This window comes from Nannospalax galili, unplaced genomic scaffold (genome assembly GCF_000622305.1).
Source record: "Nannospalax galili isolate Female #2095 unplaced genomic scaffold, S.galili_v1.0 scaffold171, whole genome shotgun sequence".
Taxonomy (NCBI): domain Eukaryota; kingdom Metazoa; phylum Chordata; class Mammalia; order Rodentia; family Spalacidae; genus Nannospalax; species Nannospalax galili.
The window spans coordinates 2,778,720-2,800,067 of NW_008329362.1; the positions used below are offsets into that span (position 1 = coordinate 2,778,720).

Consider the following 21,348-nt stretch of genomic DNA (forward strand, 5'->3'; position numbering starts at 1 on the left):
AGGATTTTGAAACCAGTTGTTGAGATGGGGTGGGTGCAGTTCTGGCCATAGGACAGGATGAAGTGCAGTATCATTAATGCTGCTTCTGACCACCAAGTCAAGGATCAGCAAACCATGGTCACAGGCCAAGTGGACTGCTGCCCATTTTTCATCCAAGTAAAAGAGTTTTATTGGAACACAACTATTCTTATTTACCTGTTGTCTCTGAACAGTTACTAACTGTGACACAAGGTCTTATGCCCTGCATAACCCCAAAATAATACCTGGCTTAGAAAAAGTTTCCAAGCCTGAGACAAGTTATTTATAGAATTAGGAGAGAATTGGTTGAAAAATATCCACTATCTCTTTAACTTCTTTTGGAGATCAAAACCTAAAGTCAAACTGGCTTCCATTCGGCCTGCATGAGGTACTTTGCAATTTCAGTTCAGTTCCACGAAGCCTATTGGCAATGTCATACCATACTGGTCTCTAGTCAGCATAGTTTTTCACTTTCAAAGACTCATTAAAAAATAGGCTTATGTTTTTTAGAACTCAGTGAAAATCACAAACTAGTATCAGGTGCCATTTGGGTTTCTGTGCTAGTAAAAGGAAGCTTCTTGATGGCCTCCTAGAAAACTTTCCACAACTATTGTCTCTTTATTCAGCCTGTAGGAATGTTTGCTGTCTCCCACCCCCCTTTTTTCTCTTAACATAGTTTTTTTAAAAATTCTGTTATCCCCTTGAGTCTTATTGTTCTCATATATTTTTTTAAACTAGTGAGTCAGAGCTCTGCTACAATGAGAAAACCATTTGGCCTCAGAGGCCCTTTCTGTGGTAAGGGACGGTGAGGTGAAGAGTTGCCACGGTGTGTACTAACTGCCAGCCCAGCCTGTCACTTATGGCCAGCTCAGCTATTTCTCTGTAAAGAGGCCTGCTATGTGTCACGAACCTCCTCTTCTTTCTCTGCCTCGTGCCCTTTACACCTGAGGAATCTTTCTTCTAAGGTAGGGCTCATGAAACATTCCTGAATTCCCCAGGGCAGGCAGGGAAAACTTAACCCTTTTGTGGAGGAGACCAGTTGGTGTTGGTGACTAAGCACAAAGTTGGGGGCCTTAAAACACCCTTTTCTTTTTTAGGTCTTAAACTGATTTGTTGTAGATCTTGGTGGTAGCACCTTAGCTGCTAAGTGTGCTGATTCCACAGGGTAGAACTTTTCTATTTGTTTCTGTCTAGAAATAAGTTGGGCAATGTGGCTTACAGATTAAGTTATGGGAATGTGCATTTCCAACGACATGAAAATAATGATGGCATAAAGTCACTTGGGAAAAAGAGCAGAAACAACACTATATTTAAACCAAGAAGGGGTTTCCCAGATGCTTTTAAGTTTCCTCAGTTGTTTGATGTTGATGTACTTCATCTTCATAATTATCTCCATCAGAAGGCAGGATCGTGAGCTCGGGACCATTCTCATATTTACCTCCCTACCATGACTCCAGAAATTGATTTAAACCCCCATCCTGCAGGACGACAGATGCCCCGGCAGAAGAATAGCAACAGAAGTGATTCATTGTGTGGCTGTGGAAAATTCTGTTTGCAAAACAGAAAAGTCAGTTTTCCCTGGAAAAGCATTTCCCACCAGTGCCTCTGACCCATCTGCTTACTCTATATGTCTAAAACTGCCTCTGTAGGTGGGAAGGAAAGCAGACACATCCACACTGTGAAGGAGGTGGGGACAAGCTGCAGACAGCTGGGGTAACTCACTTGGCAGCTAACCTTGCCTTGTCATGGGCGACTGTTCAATAATGTAAGTCCAGCTGCTGTACCAGATAAACCCTGAAATCTTTGTGGATCAGCTCAGTGGAAATTTCTTACTCATGTAGGAGTCATTAGTGCTGGAGGGTGGGGCAGGATGGGCACTGCCTTGTCCTCTACACAGTCTTCACAGGGTCTAAGGTGAGAGACACTTCACCATTTCAACACAGGTTTTACAGAAGCTCTTGTTTTAACTCTCCAGCCATAGATAAAAGATGAATGGTTGCTGGTTATAGATGAAGGTACTATGGTTCAGTGTGAGAGCCTGTGATTTCTGCTTAAGTTCTAGTGCCAGATCTGAGGCACATGGCTAGTGTAGGAAATGCTGGGACAGGGAGGCTAGTGTGTGCCCAGAAGGAAAAAGAAAAACAGTTTCATACAGGAACTAGTCAGCTTGTGCCACAGTGGCCAAAGCCTACTCCCCAACTTGGCCGATGTTAATGATGGGCCCATTGTAGGTGTTGGCTCACAAACAGTAGGGAATCTTGATGTCAGAGTCTGTTCAGTTTGATGAAATTGATGGTAGAGGCATGGTGAATGAGATATAGCCCTCTGGGAAAAACTTGGAAGAACCAAATGGGGGTTCAAGGTAGGAAAGTCAGAGCCAAAGAATCTGGGCATAAGCAGGGAAAAGCTTGAAAGGTTTGAAGAACTACTCGGTGGAAACTAGGCTGGGCTTTTACTCCTTGGCCAATGCAAGCAATTGGTAGGAGCTGTAGGCTGAACCTGAGACAGGTGTGCAGGAACTAGGGAAAGGTGTTCTGGATATGAATTTAAAGTAAAATTCTAGGTCAACCCACCTGATGGAGAGACACTCTTGTGTTCTGCCAGATTCCATAGACTTAAGCCAGGAGTTGAGTAAAGTGGGAGTTCTTGAGATTAAGGTTGAGAAGTACAGTGCTACATACACCACCTTCCTCTCTCCTTTAACACAGGGGGCAGGGGGCATAGTGGTTCAGTCTCCCCACAGATCTGGAACCATCTTGGTAATTCCATCTCTTCTGTCCCTTCCTATTTATTATTTATTTATTTATTTATTTATTTATTTATTTATTTATTTTTGCTATGGAACTTGGTAACCTGTGAGCCATGAACCCCAAGTGAACCTGCAATTGTAAGAATGATGAGTAAGTTTGCACCCTTGGAATTACCCACACAAAATATCTCCCAGAGGTAGGGCATTTCTCAGCTCAGAATGTGGGGAGTGTATTGGATTTAACCACTTCAGCTCAGAGGACATAAGTGGTCCCAAGCCTTAGCAAACTCTACTTTTTCTCACTGTGGATAGAAATGGAAGGAAGAGAGGCTGGAGAGATACTTCAGCACTTAAGACCACTGGTTGCTCTTGCAGAGGAACTGGGTTGGATTCCCATCTTCCACATGGTGGCTAACAACCATCTGTAACTCCAGTTCCAGGGTTAAATATCTTTTAAAAAAGAAATAGGAGGAAGAGAGTCAGGCTAAGGGGACAGTAGTTGACTATCCTCTTCCTTCCAGCTGCTGAGGGAGCCGTGACTGGAAGAGCTGGCCAATTCTGAAGCAGTGTAGTTCACGGCCCACTGCTGTAAGTGGACAGGGCAGGGCCAGAGGCAAAGGTGGAGCATGTGGCTGATGGTTCAGAGCCTGGTGAACTAGTATGAATAGCTCAGTAGAAGCCACAATTAGGTTCCCCTTCTAGTTCTGTGCAAACTTTTCTCAAAGTTGGTTTTAGGGCAAACAACAGCATTTCACCCTCTCTTCATTTGCTACAAACCCTGGTAACCAAATATACTTTATACCATTCAAGTTCTTTTTCATTGTTAGTCTTATTTGGGTCCTAGCCCAGGAAAAAAAAACTGACTCCAAGGTGAGCATGCATAGATATGAACCCAGAGAAGCCCTTGCCTACCAAGCAAGTCTTTGCAGGATCTGGCGACCCAAATAGATGCTCGGATCTTATCATATCTGAATCTTAGGGCCCAAAGCCTTTATTTCCTCCCAGAACATGGAAAGCTCTTTGCCTTACTCTCTTGTCCTTTAGCAGGGATGTTTCTGCAGTGTGTGCTGTTTTCCTGAGTCTTCCCATGCACAAAAGCAAACTATGGAATGGCCAACAGCTGTCCTGAAACTGCCTCCTTTCTTGCATCACTGTCTTCTTCCCAGTTGATACTCCCTTCTCTTCTCAGTAGAACAACTTGTCTACAAGCCTTTGATCCAGGCTGGGCCTCTGGAAGGATGCATACAAGGACTCCAGAATATGAACTGGGGGCCTGGAAAGACGACTCAGTGGTTAAGAGCACTGGCTGTTCTTGCAGAAGACCAGGGTTGGAATCCCAGCACCCACATGGTGGCTAACAACCGTTCTGTAATTCCAGGTCCAGGGAATCCATCGCCCTCTTCTGTCCTTGGCAGGCATTGTACAACATGGACTATATGAGGGGATCATTCTGTTGAAAAATAATGAAAAAAAATGCTTCTCCAGGTAACTAGTGATAAAATTTACTCTCAAGCTTCTATCTAATTGTGACACATGGCATTTTATTTTAGACTTGTCTTTTACTTTGTTTGGGACCCAAGGAAAAACATTTCAAATGACTAATGACCATGGTTTCAGGTTTAGTTTTTTACCTCATCTTAAGTACAAAGTCTTTCTATTACAATTCACTACACTCTTATAAAAGTGAAAGGTATTCATCATCCTGCCCTTGTTATCATGATACATTAGGTTTCTTATCTTCTCCCCACCCTCCTCTCTCCTCCCTTCTCTTCCTGTTCCCTCATTACTTGCCCTCCCTCCCTTCATCCCCTTGCATCTCCTTCTCTTTTCTTTATTAATAAGGGACACTAATTATCGACTAATGTAACTCTACAATATTACAATAGGTACTATGGTCTAAGTGCTTGTGTCTGTTTGAAACTTATATGTTGAAGTTTTGACCCTCAGGGTGATGATATTAGGAGGTGGGGACTTTGGGGTTGATGAGGTGATACCAGCAATTTCTCATGGATGACGTATTAGTTGCTTTACTGTTACTGTGATAAAATACCATGGCCAAGAGCAACTTATAGAAGAGAGGATTTCTGCCCCAGAGGGATAGAGTCCATCATGCCAGGAAAGGCATGGCAACAGGCAAAGCTAGACATGGCCACAGGGAGCTGGCTTGTCACATTTTTCATTCCCACACAGGAAGCACAGAAAGTGGAGCAAGGCTATAAAACCTCAAGCCTGCCCCCAGTGACATACTTCTTCCAGCAAGGCTCTACCTCTTAAAGGGACCACAACCGCCCCAGGCAGCACCAAGTAGGGACCAAATGTTCAAATGCATGAGCCTATGGGGGACATTTCTCATTCAAACCACCACAGATGGAATCAATACTCTTGTACAGATGGCTTGAAAATCTCCTTTGCAGCCTTTTGTCAGAGAGAACGCTTTGTCACTGAGAACACAGTGAAAGGCAGTGCTGCATGAAGAGGCCGTAACCAGACACATAGTCTGCTGCTTCCTTGATCTTGGACTTCCCAACCTCTAGGTATGTGAGAAATAAACTTCTGTTATTTACAAGCTACAACTCTGTGATATTTTCATACAGCAACCTGAACAAACTAAGCAATATATCAGCATTCGCGGTTTGGATTCTTAAAGGTCCACACAAAATTCTTAAGGGGAGAAAATTTAAGGAAAATTTGGAAACTATTCTAAGCCTTATAGTTATCACTACTGACAGTTATGCCAGGATTTTTCTGATAGAAACATTACTATCATTTTCTTCTAAAGAAAAAAAAAAAAAAAAAGAAAGACAGAAAGAAAATTCAGTGTGTTGTAGTACAGGACGTGGACCAAGGCTGTAAACTGGGTGTGGGACTCCAGGTGTGAAGTGTCCTACATCTCTCCATTCCAGACTGAAGAAACCTTGAGGGGAAGCAAGATGGCTGGGAAATAAGAAGATCCTGTGCCTTGGAACACCACTCCTGGGTCTGGAGGCTTGGAGCAGCACTTCTAGTTCTGTGCTTGTTCTTAAAGATGGCTCATATGTGTGCTGGATGTCTGGGAAAACCAGGAACAGGGTATTTATGTGTGTGTGCTCATGGTGATTTCACACGTGTTTTTGCTGTAGTTGTTTGTATGTCTCCAAGAAGAAGGACAATGGAGGGAAATACCGAACTCCAAGGTTAAGCCCATTATCTGATAAGAAGCAAGAGTTTGAACCACTCAGCCAGTCAAAGGGAGAGCTCTTGTTAAGGGAAAGCAATTGTGCAATTGTGTTGTCTGTAAACTATGTTATAATCCTTTAGTACTAACAGAGGTCAGTGGTGTGTGTGTGTGTGTGTGTGTGTGTGTGTGTGTGTCTAGAAAACGGCTTAGTGGTAGACAGCTAACTGTAGTAATTATGGGGCAACAAATTCATTCTTCAAGAAGCCTCCAATGGACACAAGACAGTTTGCTAGGTAACATAAGGAGTGCTTGAAATTAATACCAAGTGATGATCAAGATATGTGGACTAGCAGGAAGTACTGCACAGGCCCTTCTGCCCTTGTAAAAGTGCCCGGAAGGAAGGATGAATATGGACAAAGCACTGCAGACTGCCTCCTTCGTAGGCATATTCTTGAGTTGAGACTTTACCCAAGCCCACACCGCAGGAGCCTGTGGCCCCGGCTTGGATTAGTTTAGCTGATTAGTTTATCCAGATATTGATGCATGGACACTTTCATGTGGTGTTGCTTGGGACTTTATTGCACTTATGGTGTCAGGTTTCATTATTGTTTTGGCACATGGCTTTAGTATTTAAACAGTGACAACTTTGATCTCAAACATGCTTTCAATATGCCATGTCACCAGGTAACAAGCTTGAGGAGGAGAACTGCAACTCCCACCTGTTCCTTGCTACAGGAGTTGATCAATAGTTACCAGAGAACACACAGAGCTCATGAACATCCAAATCTGCCTACCCAGTTTCCCTGGGTATTCTGTCTTGATCCAAGAAAACTACTTGTACCTAGAGAAAAGCAGTGATGTAAACATAGCCTGGTCAGTGAATTACTGGGTTTGACCATGTATTCAGCTCTCTGGGGTGCTGGGGCCAGAGGTGTGTCAAAGGGTGAGTTAAAAATCCATCTCAGGACTGGAGAGATGGCTCAGCAGTTAAGAACACTGACTGTTCTTGCAGAAGACCTGGGTTCGAATCCCAGCACCCACGTGGCAGCTAACAACTGTCTGTAACTCCAGTTCCAGGGGATCTGACAGTCTCTTTTGTCCTCCGCGGGTATTGCATGACATGGGTGCACTTATCTATATGTAGGCAATACACACATACACATAAAAATAATAGCTGGGTGTGGTGGCGCATGCCTTTAATCCCAGCACTCAGGAGGCAGAGGCAGGTGGATCTCTGTGAGTTCAAGGCCAGCCTGGTCTACATAGTGAGTTCCAGGACAGCTGGGGCTACAGGGAGACCCTGTCTCAAAAAGACCAAAAAAAAAAAAAAAAATCCATCTGACCATAGTCTCTGAACATGTGGAGTGGAAGGCAGCCCTGCTTTGAATCATAGTCATAAAATGGTTAGCAATATGATTTTTCTTTTAAAACACAGGATGTGAGTAATATTACATTTGTTTCCTTTCTCCAAATAAATTGAACTTGCTCCAAGCCATTCTTCTGCCTGACTGGTGGGAAGGTCAAGATTTACCATGACAGCATCCGTCAATGTGTCATATGCAGGTCTTTGGTTCCCCGAAAACTACAGTTGAAATGCTTGGTCCACAAAACCGTACCCTTCCTTAAGGATGGAGGCTGTGCTGACCTCCCATCTCAGTGACTGGAGTCATTTCAAAGTCTCGTTAGGAACTCCAGTAGCTGTTTTCTCTTAAGGTCCCATCACATCATGGGGTACTGCACGAGATCAGGGTACAGCCTACCCATGTTTATAGAGCCCACACACCGTTGCTGTCTCCTTTGTCTTGTAAGACATTTCCAAAATTGCTTTCTGGTTTTGGTTTTCCATTTCCCTTCCACGTCTCAGAAGATTCCCTCTACTGACTCAAGTGTCTTTTAATAACTTTATTTAACACCTCTTGGAGGACTGACTGGGAGTAAAAAGCTCACACTAACTATAAACACAATCCCTCCATGTGATCAACTTGTGTTGAGAGGACCAAGGAGATGAGTACACATGATATGTTCCCAGAACTGTAGCTAAGAGTTGTTTGGCAGGATGCAGGCTTCCAGTAGGACTGGCCATGCACACCATTCATTCACTCATTCAGAAACATTCAAACAACAATGACTTTGGGCCAATTTTTATCTTAGAATCTATTTTTGCTCTGTCCAGATGGGTAGTGATAAGCCACAATGGATGGATTAAATATAAATTAATTGAAATAATAAAGTTAAAGTTGTATCCTCACACTAGTTGTATTTCAAGCACTGTTGACAATGGGCTCTTAAAGGAAGAAACGTAAGAACATTCCATTGTTTAAAATAACAGATGTGGAACATTTCTACTACCACAAGATGTTTACTAGACAACACTGCTCCAGAATTACAAAGATATAGAGTCCAAATGTAGCAGCACTTTAAAAAAACTTGTAATTATTGCATACCCATAGCAGCAGTGTACATTTATACAATGTAAATTCTTTAACAGGGCATCAGTTCAGTTTAGCAGATATTTAGTGTGACAGCTATTATGTTAAATCCTATAGATATAAAGATACCTAGAAACTGGTCTCTAATGCCCTACATTCCCCAATAGTTTACAGTTCAATAGAGATAAGAATAAAATGTCTCTAGGCCTTGGGGGCCAGAGCAACTTTCTCTGTCTGAGAAAGTTATGAAAGGAAAACGTAATTACACCAAGTTCTTCTGTCTTCGCAATCAATGTGCGTGCCTTGTTTCTTGAACAACAGAAAATACTTTAATAACTGTATTATGTAATGAGCAATTATAATTTAGCATTGACATTCTCAAATCACTGGATTGCCTTTGCTCTATTTTGTAAATGAGCGTGGACCACAGGGTGGGAAATGTGACAACTCCCAGATTCGCTTAGCAACATTAATCATGGAGCAGGTAATTAGACCTCATGCCAGTGATGTTAGTCACTGTATTCTGCTGCTTAAAGTTGAGAGAATTTGCCTTCTTGCTGCCCCCATCGGGGGTCAGAAGGAGGAGGCATTAGGCTTCATAATGTCCGTTCATGTCCCACCCCTTCCCCATTGTGGGTCAGGTGGAGGAGACATTTAAACTTCATAATGATCCCATGGTTTCCAGGGTCCTCAGCAGAGACCTTTCATTGAAACTTCTGGAGGCATCTCTTCTCCTTTTAGTATGTTTCATTTAAATTGCCCAGATAATAAAATAATTGTGTCCTTTACAGTGAGATAACTCATTGAATTTGTGGGCAATGGCTGAATACTAAGTGTGTCTTCTGAGATTCTAATGAAACAGACATCTCTTTATTGACCAAGGGCCAGGGAGTCCTCCACTGCCGCTTGGACTTGGCCAGGGATTTCCCCTCAGGTTCCTTTCTCACTGACATTAATGTCACCCAACAGGGAGGAAGATGTCCAGAAGCAAGAGCACAGCTGGTGAGGAGCAAGTCTGCTTCAGTTGACTTATCATTTCAATGACCTTGAGTTCGTCCTTGCTCTGTGCCTGCATCTGCTTTTGCATTTGATATAGATACAATGGCTATTGTACTTACCATATACTTGGAATGTTGCAGTATCAATTGTTAAAGAGAGACCAGCCAGCCAAAGCTGTAAACTTGCCATCATTTCTCCACTCAGTAAGTAGCCCCGGGGAGGTCCTTAATTCTTGGTGGTTTGCTCTTCCTGTCTGTATAAAATGGGGATGTGAGCCTCCCTTCCTACCTCATGGGAATATGAGGATGCATATGTGGGAGCGTTCAGAAGATTCCAATTTTATGGATACTTAGACTATGAAAAGATGTCTTCCTGTTTTCCTGTCATCTTCCCATTTCTACTTCCCTGTCCTCTCACACCCCCTAGAATAAGTGACCTTGCAAACCAGGTGACTGTATTCCTATAGCTGCCACTGATTGGAGTTGGGATGGACCACAGATATAGGAGGAGTTGACCCTATGATCTAGCTTGAGTCAATCATATGCCCCCAACCCCATGCCCTCGAGCTCTTGAATGCAGAAACAGAAAAGGTAGCCAAAGAGTAATGCTTCCTTAAAGCAAAAGGTCAGGTATATTTGGAGAGTTTTTGACTTGTTCTACATTGAAGAGCACAAAAAATATATGCGGTCTATAAAGAGAGGCCAGAGAAAAGTTTGGCTGTAAAAAAAGCAGAAAGCGGCCCTGGGATGTGAGAAAGAGCAAGTTAGGCTTATGGGGTGAGGGGCCACCTGAAACTTCCTTATTTCCATGAGGTCTGGTTCTATTTTAGACATTTTCACACATCACCATCTAACCAGGTAGTGTAATATGCATTACGACTGCCAAAGGGGAGAATTAATCCAGTTACATGACTTATCCAAGGTTACGCTCTTGGTTCTGAAGTCAGTTGAGGATTTGGTTATAGGTTCCTCCTAATTTCAAAGCTTTTCCTGCTACACCAATGGCCTATTTGTTTTCATTAGTGTTTAAGGTTGGTTTTCAAAGTCAAATTAGATCTAAAGAAATTGCTGTAGTTCAACGTACACACCAAAGGCTGATGCTTTGTAATTTGCCTGAGCAATATTTTGCAGCGTCTCAGGTCTGTGTTTGAATGTCAGTAAGCTCATTGTTAAGTTAATTTCCTTCTCAGGAGTGTGGATGACACTGTCATGATTGTTCTGCCCATCCCACTCAAGTTGTTATTCACTTCTCTTAGAACAGGGGTGTGAGAGTTGGCGAGGGTATCAGATATTTTAATTGCTATTTATTCATGGCTTTGATACATGTTTGCGGTGTTTGGTCATCTGCCCTGTTAAGCCTGACTTTTAAAAAGTATTACAACTCAAGTCTGGAGAAATGGCTCAGTGGTTAAGAGCTCAAACTGCTATTGCAGAGATCTCAAGTTTGCTTCCAAGCCCCCAAGTCAGATGGTTCACAATTGTCTGCAATTCTGGCTCCAGGAGATCTGATACCCTCTTCTGGCCTGCCCAGGTACCCACACTCATGTGCACATACCCCCCCCCCCCCCCAAATATTAAAAATAAAAATAAATCTTCTTTTTAAAGGAGCTGCGACTTTACATAGATGCATACACATAATTAAAATAAAATAAAACTTTCTGTTATTAAATTAAAAAAATTATTTTATGTGTAGCTGTGTATTGCCTGCATGTATATAAGTGCGCTCATGCCATGCAGTACCCACAGAGGACAGAAGAAGGTATTGGATGCTTTGGAATTGGAATTATACATGGTTGTTAACTTTGTATGGGTGCTGGGTTTCAAACCTGGGTCTTCTGCATGAGCTGCCAGTGCTCTTAAACACTGAGCATTCTCTCTAGCACCTATAAAATAAATCTTTAAAAAAATTGTTGCTCATATCTGGGTGTGGTGGTGCCTGCCTTTAATCCCAACAATTGGGAGGCAGAGGCAGTCAGAATTCTGTGAGTTCAGGGCCAACCTGGTCTACATAGTGAGTTCCAGGCCAGCTGGGACTACAGGGAGACCAAAAAAAAAAAAAACCAAAAAAACAAAAAAAACAAAACAAAACATTGCTCATGCTCATGTGTTTGAGTGGTAGTCACAAAAGCATCAATATTTCACTTAAGATCTAAACTGGAATAAAATGTGTATTTATTTCACCACATCAATCAGTCATTTTCACATTTGCTCTGTGATGGAACTGTGTCAAAGGAAATATAAGACTGGACAGTAATATAGAAAAAAGTGAAACCAGAGCTTGCCTATAGCATAGTGGACACTGTTCTCTTCCTCCCGCTCCCAGTCTACCCTGCTGTCCTGGGGGATTTTGCAGAGGACAGTTTTAAAGTCATTGTGTTAAAATATAATATTTGTTGTAAATAACTTTTACTTTATAAAGCTATTTTTGTCAGCAGAAGACAGCAGAACATTAATTCCATCTTGCGACCGCTGTTATAGGTGTTCTGTTAATGCACGTTGAGGGGATAAAGTGAATAACTTTGCTAACAGAATCATATACTCACAGATGTCTTATTTCCATGACTTTTAGCTATTTTACTCTCTTATTTTTCCAACTGGTGCCATACGATGCTCTTGTAGAAACGGAACCACACTTTTGCACATTCTCCCAAGCACAATGTGAGTTTCTCCAGAAAAAACAAACAAACAAAAAAACTTTGAAGTTAATAGTCATGGGTCTTAAATTCATTACTTAGTCCAGATTAGGCTACTTGCTTTCTCTGGAGTTTCAACGTCCTGATCTGTACAACTGTATAATGATATTCATTTAGACTAAGTAGAGAACAATGGTATTTATTACTTGACCTATGTAATAAAGAAGACAGGATTGTTGTTAGTGATATTTGTAAACTGTTAGACTATTGCCAGTGTGTAGCATGTAAATGGAAACTGTTATTGAGAGCAATATAAAAGTCAGTGAGGCAAAGGAAATGTCTCTGCCGAGCCAAAGACGACATGCGTCAGTGTACATCAATGTACGCTCTGCACTGTGCACATCACAGAAGGCTTACTGATGTTATACAGTCTAACTTTCCGATTTAGAGTTGGCAGGTAATTGAATCTCACCTTTTCCAAGACGCTGTGCAATATGATTAGAGGATTTAAGAAATACTTCCTTGAAAGGAATGTTGAATAATGTCTGGAATAGCTATTAACTCATTAATAGTTGGCGCCATTAATATAGCTGAAGGCAAGGGATAGAGTTCTTGGTTGGCCATTTGCAGGATGGCTCAGCCTGGCAGCTGCTGCCGTATTTTGAAAAAAACAACAGCAAGAAGAATGTTTTCATCTTGTTGCAAAGACTCACCCTTTCTGCCACATTCTTCAGTCTTTCTGTTAAAGCACTAGGGAGGTATACCTTTTTTTCTTTGACATGTAAATTGATCAGTCTTTGTAGTGTGAAATTCCTCCTTCAGTTTGATATTATTTTCCACTTTCTCTTCATCAAAAACAAACAAACAAACAAACAAAAAACTCCATTTGTTTACTTGTAATTTCTAGCTCTGGAAGTTGGCATGACTCAAGTTAGAATTGATGAGGTCAACAGCTGCTGGAAAATATCTTACTCCCTAATAACTGCATCAACATGTGTTTGTTATTATTCAGGTAAGAAAAATAGATATATCAAACATCCATGGTAGTCCTTGCTAAAATTTTCATTAGAGAAACTCATGTTTTGATATAGAAAAATGTTTAAAAGAGCAGAAAAGAAGAAGTTTAAATGGAGAACAGCATCAAAGAAAATAAAATGAAGAAGAAAAATAGAGACACAGCGCCCAGGAAGCTGAGACAGGAAGATGAAGAGCACAGGCCAACCTGGGCTACGTAGTGAGGCTATTTCAAACAAACATTGCCAACCTGTGCCACCTATGCAGAACAAAGTATCATCTTTCTAAATAAGTATGCATGACTATAATATTTAATATTATATACTAAATACATATATTGTATAGTCAGTGCTCTGGTCTTCTATTTGGTCATTATTTCATGAATATTAGTGATAATTAAACAACAAAATAAGTAATGTCAAATGAAAGACAGACCCATGCTGACAGATGAGGGGGTAGATTAACAACTGTGTCTGTATCTGAAGTGAAAACAAGTTAAAAAGTTTATTTGATGTTTGCACATGTGTCTTTAATCTCTATGTATCTGATTATTACTGGTCATAGTCGGTTACACTCGGGTCCTTGGCACCTGAGAATGGGTATAAAGTCATCGGGTAGATTTCAATGGTAATGTTTATCACCTCTACTAATTAACATGAAGTAAATTTTTATGCTTCCTCCTCAAATATAAGTCTTTCCTTTTTATTTTGTTGATTTTTTTGTGTGTATCTCATACAGAACATTCCACACAATCTTATTCATCTATATACCCACTTCCCAAATGGCACCCTCCCATAGCCTCCCCTGCCCCCGACTGGAGTCCATATATTCTGTCATCCCTGTTACTGTCCACTGTGTTGTCGGGACCCCCAGTGGTTCCCCAGTGCTTGTCCATCTGCTGAATCTAGTCAGCCTATTTAGAGATTCTTATTTTAGGAAGATCAGCTGTTAAGTATTAGTAGCATTAAAAATGTAGGAAACCACATATTTTAAAATGAAATGGAGATCTTCTTTAAAGGTTAAAAACTCATTCAATTTTATCTCTTACAGGGTTTATACTGAGTTCAATGTTGTATGATTGTATTAATTCAACTGCGAACCTAAAAATTTACAGCCACTTTTGAAAGATATGTATCCTTGCTCTGGAAACTGTTACTAAATATGTTAAAGCTGTAATGAAATGCTTCTTCTAGTCATGTGGTTATTAAATAAAAATAAATAAATAAAAAAGTTTATCTTGACTTAAATATATAATGATATTTCTGGTAATTTAATGGTGTTTAGATAATGCTTGGAGACATTTCTTTGAAAAATTTGGCTGTAAAAGATAGTAGATTAAAAAGTAGAAAGTAGTTAATGGTTAAAGGAAGATCTGAGATCAAGGAGGATTTTTTTTTTTTTAAGTGAGAAAAATAATGTTTGCAGGCTGATGAGATGCGTCTAGATAGAACACATGGAAGGGTTGACAGTAAGGAATTAAGAGACCTAGAGAACCGAAGGAGCAAAGACCTTGAGGGTCATGAACCGTGCGGCAGAAAAGATAGCATACTGCGTTATTTTTATGCTGTAAACTTTCAAGTCCTTAGGATGAGGCCTAGGCACTACCTACTGAGCACCTTATTTTTAAGCCCTTAAAACTATGATTTTGATAAGCTTGTGAGAGCAATTTCAATTTTATATTTAAATATAAAACGTTTTCATTTGCATTTTAATTGCCATTTGTACTGTTGACCCTCACATGTTCCTAGTGTAAACAGACCTTGCTTTCTGATTTCCAGCATTGCCAGTTACTGTGTGGACTCAGGTCATTGCTCAGCTCCCAGATCCTAGAGACAGACTCCATGGATTCATAACTGTGACTTTGTAAATACCAGGCTGTGTGATTATTTGACCCTTCAGAGGCACAGTTATCCAATCAGTAAAATTTGGATGATAATGATAAAACACCACAGAGAACTGTTGGGAAATTGTGCAAAGCAGCACATTGAAGTGCATAGATTTGGCACATAGGGACTATTTCAAGTTTTACCCACTGTGGCTTAACTATTGCTAAGATTTACTCAAACTTTGTTCACACTGTCTACTTGTTACATAATTCAGGGCAGATGGAAGGATTCTGCAAACTCAGGGGAATGGAAGAGGAGGAAGTCTTAGGGCTCAGAAACCAAAGGAGCAGGTTGAGAAGTAGGAGGAGCAGAAGTTTGCTCTTGGAGGCCAGAATCTAACAATAGTTCCAACACCTTAGTCAGGGGAACTGTAGACTCACTTTTATTATATACTCTGTAAGTTTTATTTTAAAATGGAAGTTATTTTACACATTAGTCAATTAAAAAATTGTGTATATATACAATAATACCTGTAAAAATCGGATAGGAACCCAGAAATAATGCAATATTTGAATCAGCTGCTTCCTTTCCATTTTTCAAACAAAAAGTATGTACATATAATTTTTAACTTTCCTTTAAATTCTTTTATTTTATTAGTTATTATTATTGTATGGGGGAGGGTATGTGCATGCAACAGTGAATATGTTGAAGTCAGAGGACAATTTTTGGAAGTTGATTCCCTCCTTTGACCTTTATGTGGCTTCCAGGGATTGAACTAATATCATCAGGCTTGTGCGTCAAACGATTCTCCCTACTGAGCCATCCCCTAATTTCCCTTTTAAAACTAGTGTAATATCATGAGCATATTTTCATGCCAGTAAATATTACACAAAGTATTGGACAGCTAGTAGTACTCTACTAAATCCATACCATAACTGAATTAATTCCCTGTTTTTGAATATTTATGTTGTTTTCAATGTATTATATTACTGACAGTCAACTAACAAATATTTCTGATGATGAACCATGGTTTATACCAGTAACTTCACAGAAGCACTGAGGGAGAGCACGGGTGGCCTGTTTTTGAATGTTTTTTAAATTTGTGAATTATCCTTGCCTATTTTTCTATGCTGTGTACTACATAGTGTGTGTGTGTATATATATATATATATGTGTGTGTGTATGTGTGTGTATACATATATGTATATATGTATATATATCAAATTATTTCTTTTGGCACTCTATCATTTTATTTTTGCTTTTATTGTTTCTGATATATAGAAGCTTAATATTTTTACGTATTCTTAAAGCAAATCTCTCCTTTTATGGTTTTACCTTTTTTGTTATGTTAATGGTGTCTTTATTTCTTACTCGCTCAAATCTTATAAATTTGGGCAATTTGAAAGAATGTTTGAACATCAGTACTCATGTAAAGTGTGATGCTTTGAATGAGAATGCCCCCCATAGACTACAAGTATTTGGACACTTGGTCCCCAGCTCGTGGTGCTATTTGGGGAGAGTCATGGAACTTTTAGGAGGTGTGACCATGCTGGACAAGAAGCATGCCAGTGATGGCGGGCTTTGAGAATATGTAGTTTGGCCACTTCCAGCCTGGCTCTCTGCTTCCTTTTCCTGTTTGAAGATGTGAATGCTCAGCTTTTCTGCTCCAGCCTCCTCTGCCACCATGCCTCCTTGCCATGACAAATTCTTACCTCTCTGGAACCATAAGCCTTCTTCTATAAGTTGCCTTGGTCATGGTGCTTTATCACAGCAATAGAAAAGTGACTAATATATAAGGGAAGGTGTGAGTTACCTATCCAGACAAAACTCAACTCTATTGAGCTGATATATATTTTTATTTCGCAAAAATGTTCTAAATGTGTGACACATGAAACTCTTTGTTGCCAATGTGGAGTCAAAGTCCTCCAAAATCATGTGGTTGTTTGTCTATCCAGGGATGGACCCATTTCATCATATGGCTCAACCAAAATATAAGTAAAATCTTGATTTTTTTTCACATATATTCATTCAGATATTCAAATAAAAAAACAAGATAATTCCTGTTTAAAGTCTTTTTGCTCAGTCTTCTTGAAGTGGAGGCACCTCTTTGCCAGGATACTGCTGTGTGTGCAGGAGTATGTGCAGTGGAAATGGATTTATGAGTAAATTCAAATTCTGACAGAGTTGCCAGCTGAGCAAACTTGGTCTTCCTTAGAGTCAGTCCAGTGTCACGGTTTGAGTTAGAAACGTGAGCCCCCTGCCCCAGGTATTCCAATATTTGAATCAAATTGGTGTTGCCATTTGGGAAAGTTATGGAATCTTTAGGAGAAGCCTCGCTGGAGGAAGTACTTTGATGGTGATGGACTTTGTGGGGTTTATAGCCAGTTCCCAGTTCCTGTTCTCTCTCTCTCTCTCTCTCTCTCTCTCTCTCTCTCTCTCTCTTCCTGTGTGAGGATGAAATGTGACCCTGCTTCCTGACTGTCAGGCTGGCCTCCAGCTCCTGTTCCCAAGCCTTTTCTGCTTTGATGGACTGTATTCTTCTGGAACTGTGAGCTAAAATAAACCCCTTTCTCCTCTAAGTTGCTTTTGGTCATAGAATTTTATCACAGCTGCAAAAAGGAACCAGCAAAGAGAGGAACTTGATAACTTTGCTGAAATAAGTCTCAAGTGAAAGAGATTAGATCTCTTACAAATTGAATTTGGAAACGGGTTAATTTTATGTATCAAATTGACTGGGCCATGGGGTGCCCAGCTATTTGGTCAAATATTATTTTATGTGTTTCTTTGAGAAAGGTTTTAAATGATATTGATATTTAAGCTACTAAACTGAATAAAACAAATTGCTCTCCTTAATATGGGAAAGTGGGAGGGCTTCATTTAATCAGTTGATGGTCTAAGTAGATGAAGAGGCTGCCTTTCCCCTAAGTCAGAGAGTTCTTTCTGCTTGATGATCTGTTATGTCAGTTTTTCCCCTTCATTGGGAAAGTGGAATATTAATTTTTGCTAGGCCTTGAGCTTGTATGCCTTTGGCTTGGAGCTCTTACCATCAGTTCTTCCATAATCATGAAGCCAGGTCCTTCTAATAAATCTCCTATTCTCTATTTTTATCTTGGTTTCTGTCTCTGTCTCTATCATTTCTGTCTCTGTCCTATGGGTTTGGTGTGTCTGGAAAAACTTGACTAATACAGAAGTTCTAAATGTAAATTTAGCCAAGTACAAAAATAAATATATTATCTGTGAATAAATTCCAGTTAAACAAATAAACATGAACATGAGAGAGAGATTTGGGGGTGGAAGGAGGGTAGACAGGAGTAGCAGGGAGATAGAGGAAGACAGTGGTTGGTGTGCATTGTTTACATGTGGGAAATTGTCTAACACCAAATTTAATTAATTAAAAAAGGAATAAATGAAAAAATTCCAGTAAAAGGTACAGGGAGCAGGAACCAAATGACAGTATTAATGCCCATCACACGTGGTTACTGGGGCTCTGATTAATAGACAATAAAACATTGGCTAAATTGCAAGAAAAGCCTTTGCTACTAGTCATAATTTTTAAAAGTATTTTATTTATTATTTTTATTTTATGTGTACAAGTGTATCGCCTGCATGTATGTGAATGCACCTGTGTCATGCAATGCCATGGAGGTCAGAAGAAGGCTTCGGATTCCCCGGAACTGGAGTTACGTACGGTTCATAGCCGCCATGTGGGTGCTGGGAATCGAACCTGGGTCCTCTGCAAGAGCAGTCAGTGCTCTTAACCACTGAGCAATCTCTCCAGCCTCTAGTTATAATTTTTTAAACATTTAAAAATTTATTTTATGTGTATGAGTGTATAGGTCAGAAGGGGCCCTGGAGCTGGAGTTATGAATGGCTGTTAGGAACCCAGGTCCTCTGCAAGAACAACCAGGGCTCTTAACTGCTGAGCTATCTCTCCAGGTCCCATCAGCTATAATTTTATTTGAGGCAACACTTGAATAGCAATGACCATAGAAGAAAGATCTCCCCTGAATGAATTTTAAATATTTGAGAAGTAGATCATTACTGACCCCATTCTCAAATATAGCATAGACATGTAAACCCACATACATGCTCCCTACATTCTCTGCATACACAAATACCTGTGAACTGTTCAACTGTTAAAACTTTTTATTGTGCAGATTTGAAATCTTTATAGGACATGCAGCATAAAAATGTGTAAAATATATCAGTAAGCATATAAAATTTTCATAATGTTTTGGACCAGCAATTGACTCGCTTGACAGACTAAGCATGTAGGAAGAACAGACATGTCTTGGGATACACAGTTTAGAAACTGAACCACAAGACTTTTTCCAAGTGATTTTCCTTATATAAAGATAAAAAATACCTTTACACTTAAAAAGTATGTAGTATAGTACATTTTCAGTTATGTACACAGTTTAAAAGTCAAACTATGTCCATGCCAGTGTCTGTTTTGAATGCAAACAATCAAAGTAAGTAACAGGTTGGTAGTCAAAGTGATAGAAAAACTGAAGGAGGCAAAGAAAAAAGTCAAGAAGAATGCCACTAAATGTATGAAAATGGAAAATAAAAGCCTAACTAGCAATTATAAAGTACTCTCAAGGGCAGAGTTGCAATGTGAGCAGGAGGGATAAAAAGCTCTCGGATGTACCAGGCAGCTTTCTGGATGACTCAGGTGTACAGGTAAAATTCCTCAGTTTGAGTTCAGAAGAACTTGAACTTGTTCCAGCAAAAATTACCTCAAGCTTTTATTGCTGCCTCCTCCCCATCTTCTCTCTGAGCAAAATGATGCTTGGATCAGGTCCAAGAATCCTGGCAGGGGGAGGGGCCGAGCATCAGCAGACCAGACCATTTAGAGTGCGATGCGTGGAAGGGGCATGCTTGCCAGGGCTTAGGCAGTCTCACACAATGGCCTCCGTTCTGACAGCCCTTCCCTGGAGGCCCACTGATCAGATGAATAAGGAGCACAATGTTGAACCACTAAACCACCCTGGTGATGGATTAGTTTGAAATCAGGAGTGCATGATTATTCTTGAAAATAAATGAAGCTGAATAGACATGCTGACCTCATTCAGCTGCTGAGAGGCAGGGAAACCTGGCTTCTATTCCTGCCAGCCCAGAGAGGGCTCAGACACATTTGTCCACTTTAATTCATTTCACTGGGTTAATGTTGACCATACTTCTTGTGGAGAAAGATGCTACGTGACCAAGTGCAGACATGAGCACCACCAAGTTCTGTGTCTCAGAGTCAGAAACAAGCATAGGGAGCTAGGTGGTGGATTTTCTGTTTGGTTCCCAGGAAAGCTGCTGATCTAATAAAAGTCAATGAATCAGACCCTATTTGAAAAGGAAAAATTAAAAATTGGAAGGCACTTAGGACTTATTATCAGTACAACAAATAATCAAGCATACAAAGTATTACAGGTTAGAATGTCAAGAAGAATAAGACATTAGTGTGGTCTGGAGCATGAAGGAGATTATGGTTTGTAACATGTTAAGGGCTACTAGATCCCACTGGATTAGTAAGAGAAATGACAGCAACTTTAACTCCTCAAATTGTTGGGGGAAAGTCTGCTTAAAACTACCCACATGCCTCTATGCCTGTGGCACCAGCCTGGAATTCTTCCTTTCCTATGGCATGATCAATATTTTAGAGTAGGCAGTTGAGGTTTTTGGTTCTCTTCCCCCTCCCCCAGTTCTTCCTAGTCTCATCAAATCATCTTCCAACAATGCTTTTATATTTCAGCCAATAAAACAATGACCTGCCTGCCAATCAAGAGAAAATACTGGAATGGGTTTAAAAACTTCAGGCTGCCAAAAACAGATGCAATAGTTCAGATACCAAGTAACTGTTATAAAAACTGAGCAAGTGATTTCTTTGATCCGAACCAAGACAAACCATTCATAGTTGTTGCCGGACTAACAACTTGAAACTTGAAATTGGCACCAAGGAAATTATAAGGAAAACCAAAAAGAATCAGGAATTCTTCCATTCTTGAAATGTCATTCATATTTCTTTCTGCAGGTTGATGCGGATGTTGCTGAATATCTTGCCAATAGACTCAAAGAGTGGATCGCAGACGGTATGGATGTAGATGGAATAGACACGGCTGATGCACTGAATCTCAATCAGGAAGCTCTTGATACATGGTACAACTGCCCAGATGTGCACAAAAGAGAGAATGGCAAAATAAATGCCCCAGATGAGTGCCATTGGGATGCCAAAGATGGTAGACAGCAAGCGGTAAAACCAGTATTTGGTCACAGTGAAGGTGGTGAAGCTGGCTTTCCAGATGCCGTCGAAACTGTGTGTCCCTTCTGGTTCTGCAATCACATCTTCAAAGTCAATCTAAAGGAAGGAAGTGGCAGAATGTGAGTGTGAGCAGAAGAACATGGGGAAAAAACTCTACTTGGGTTTCATGTAACTATTCAAGGTTTATGTGGCAGACCTGTGTAAGATGCTTGGAGGCTACCAGCAGTTTCTGTCTCCTTGGAACTGACTGAGAACAGGCATATATATATAT

The 21,348-nt window shown here is 40.4% G+C and overlaps 1 protein-coding gene across 2 annotated transcripts in view; it reads right to left on the reverse strand.

The window, feature by feature from the left end:
• Positions 1 to 18,952: 18,952 nt before the first annotated feature.
• The window catches only part of Cav1 (caveolin 1), a 35,629-nt gene continuing 33,233 nt past the window's right edge, over positions 18,953 to 21,348 (reverse strand). For both annotated transcript variants that reach the window (XM_008837278.2, XM_017799175.2), the window contains exon 3: positions 18,953 to 21,173. In XM_008837278.2, coding sequence (XP_008835500.1) covers positions 20,832 to 21,173 — 342 coding nt within the window. In that variant the 3' untranslated portion in view covers positions 18,953 to 20,831. The remainder of the gene's footprint in view (positions 21,174 to 21,348) is intronic.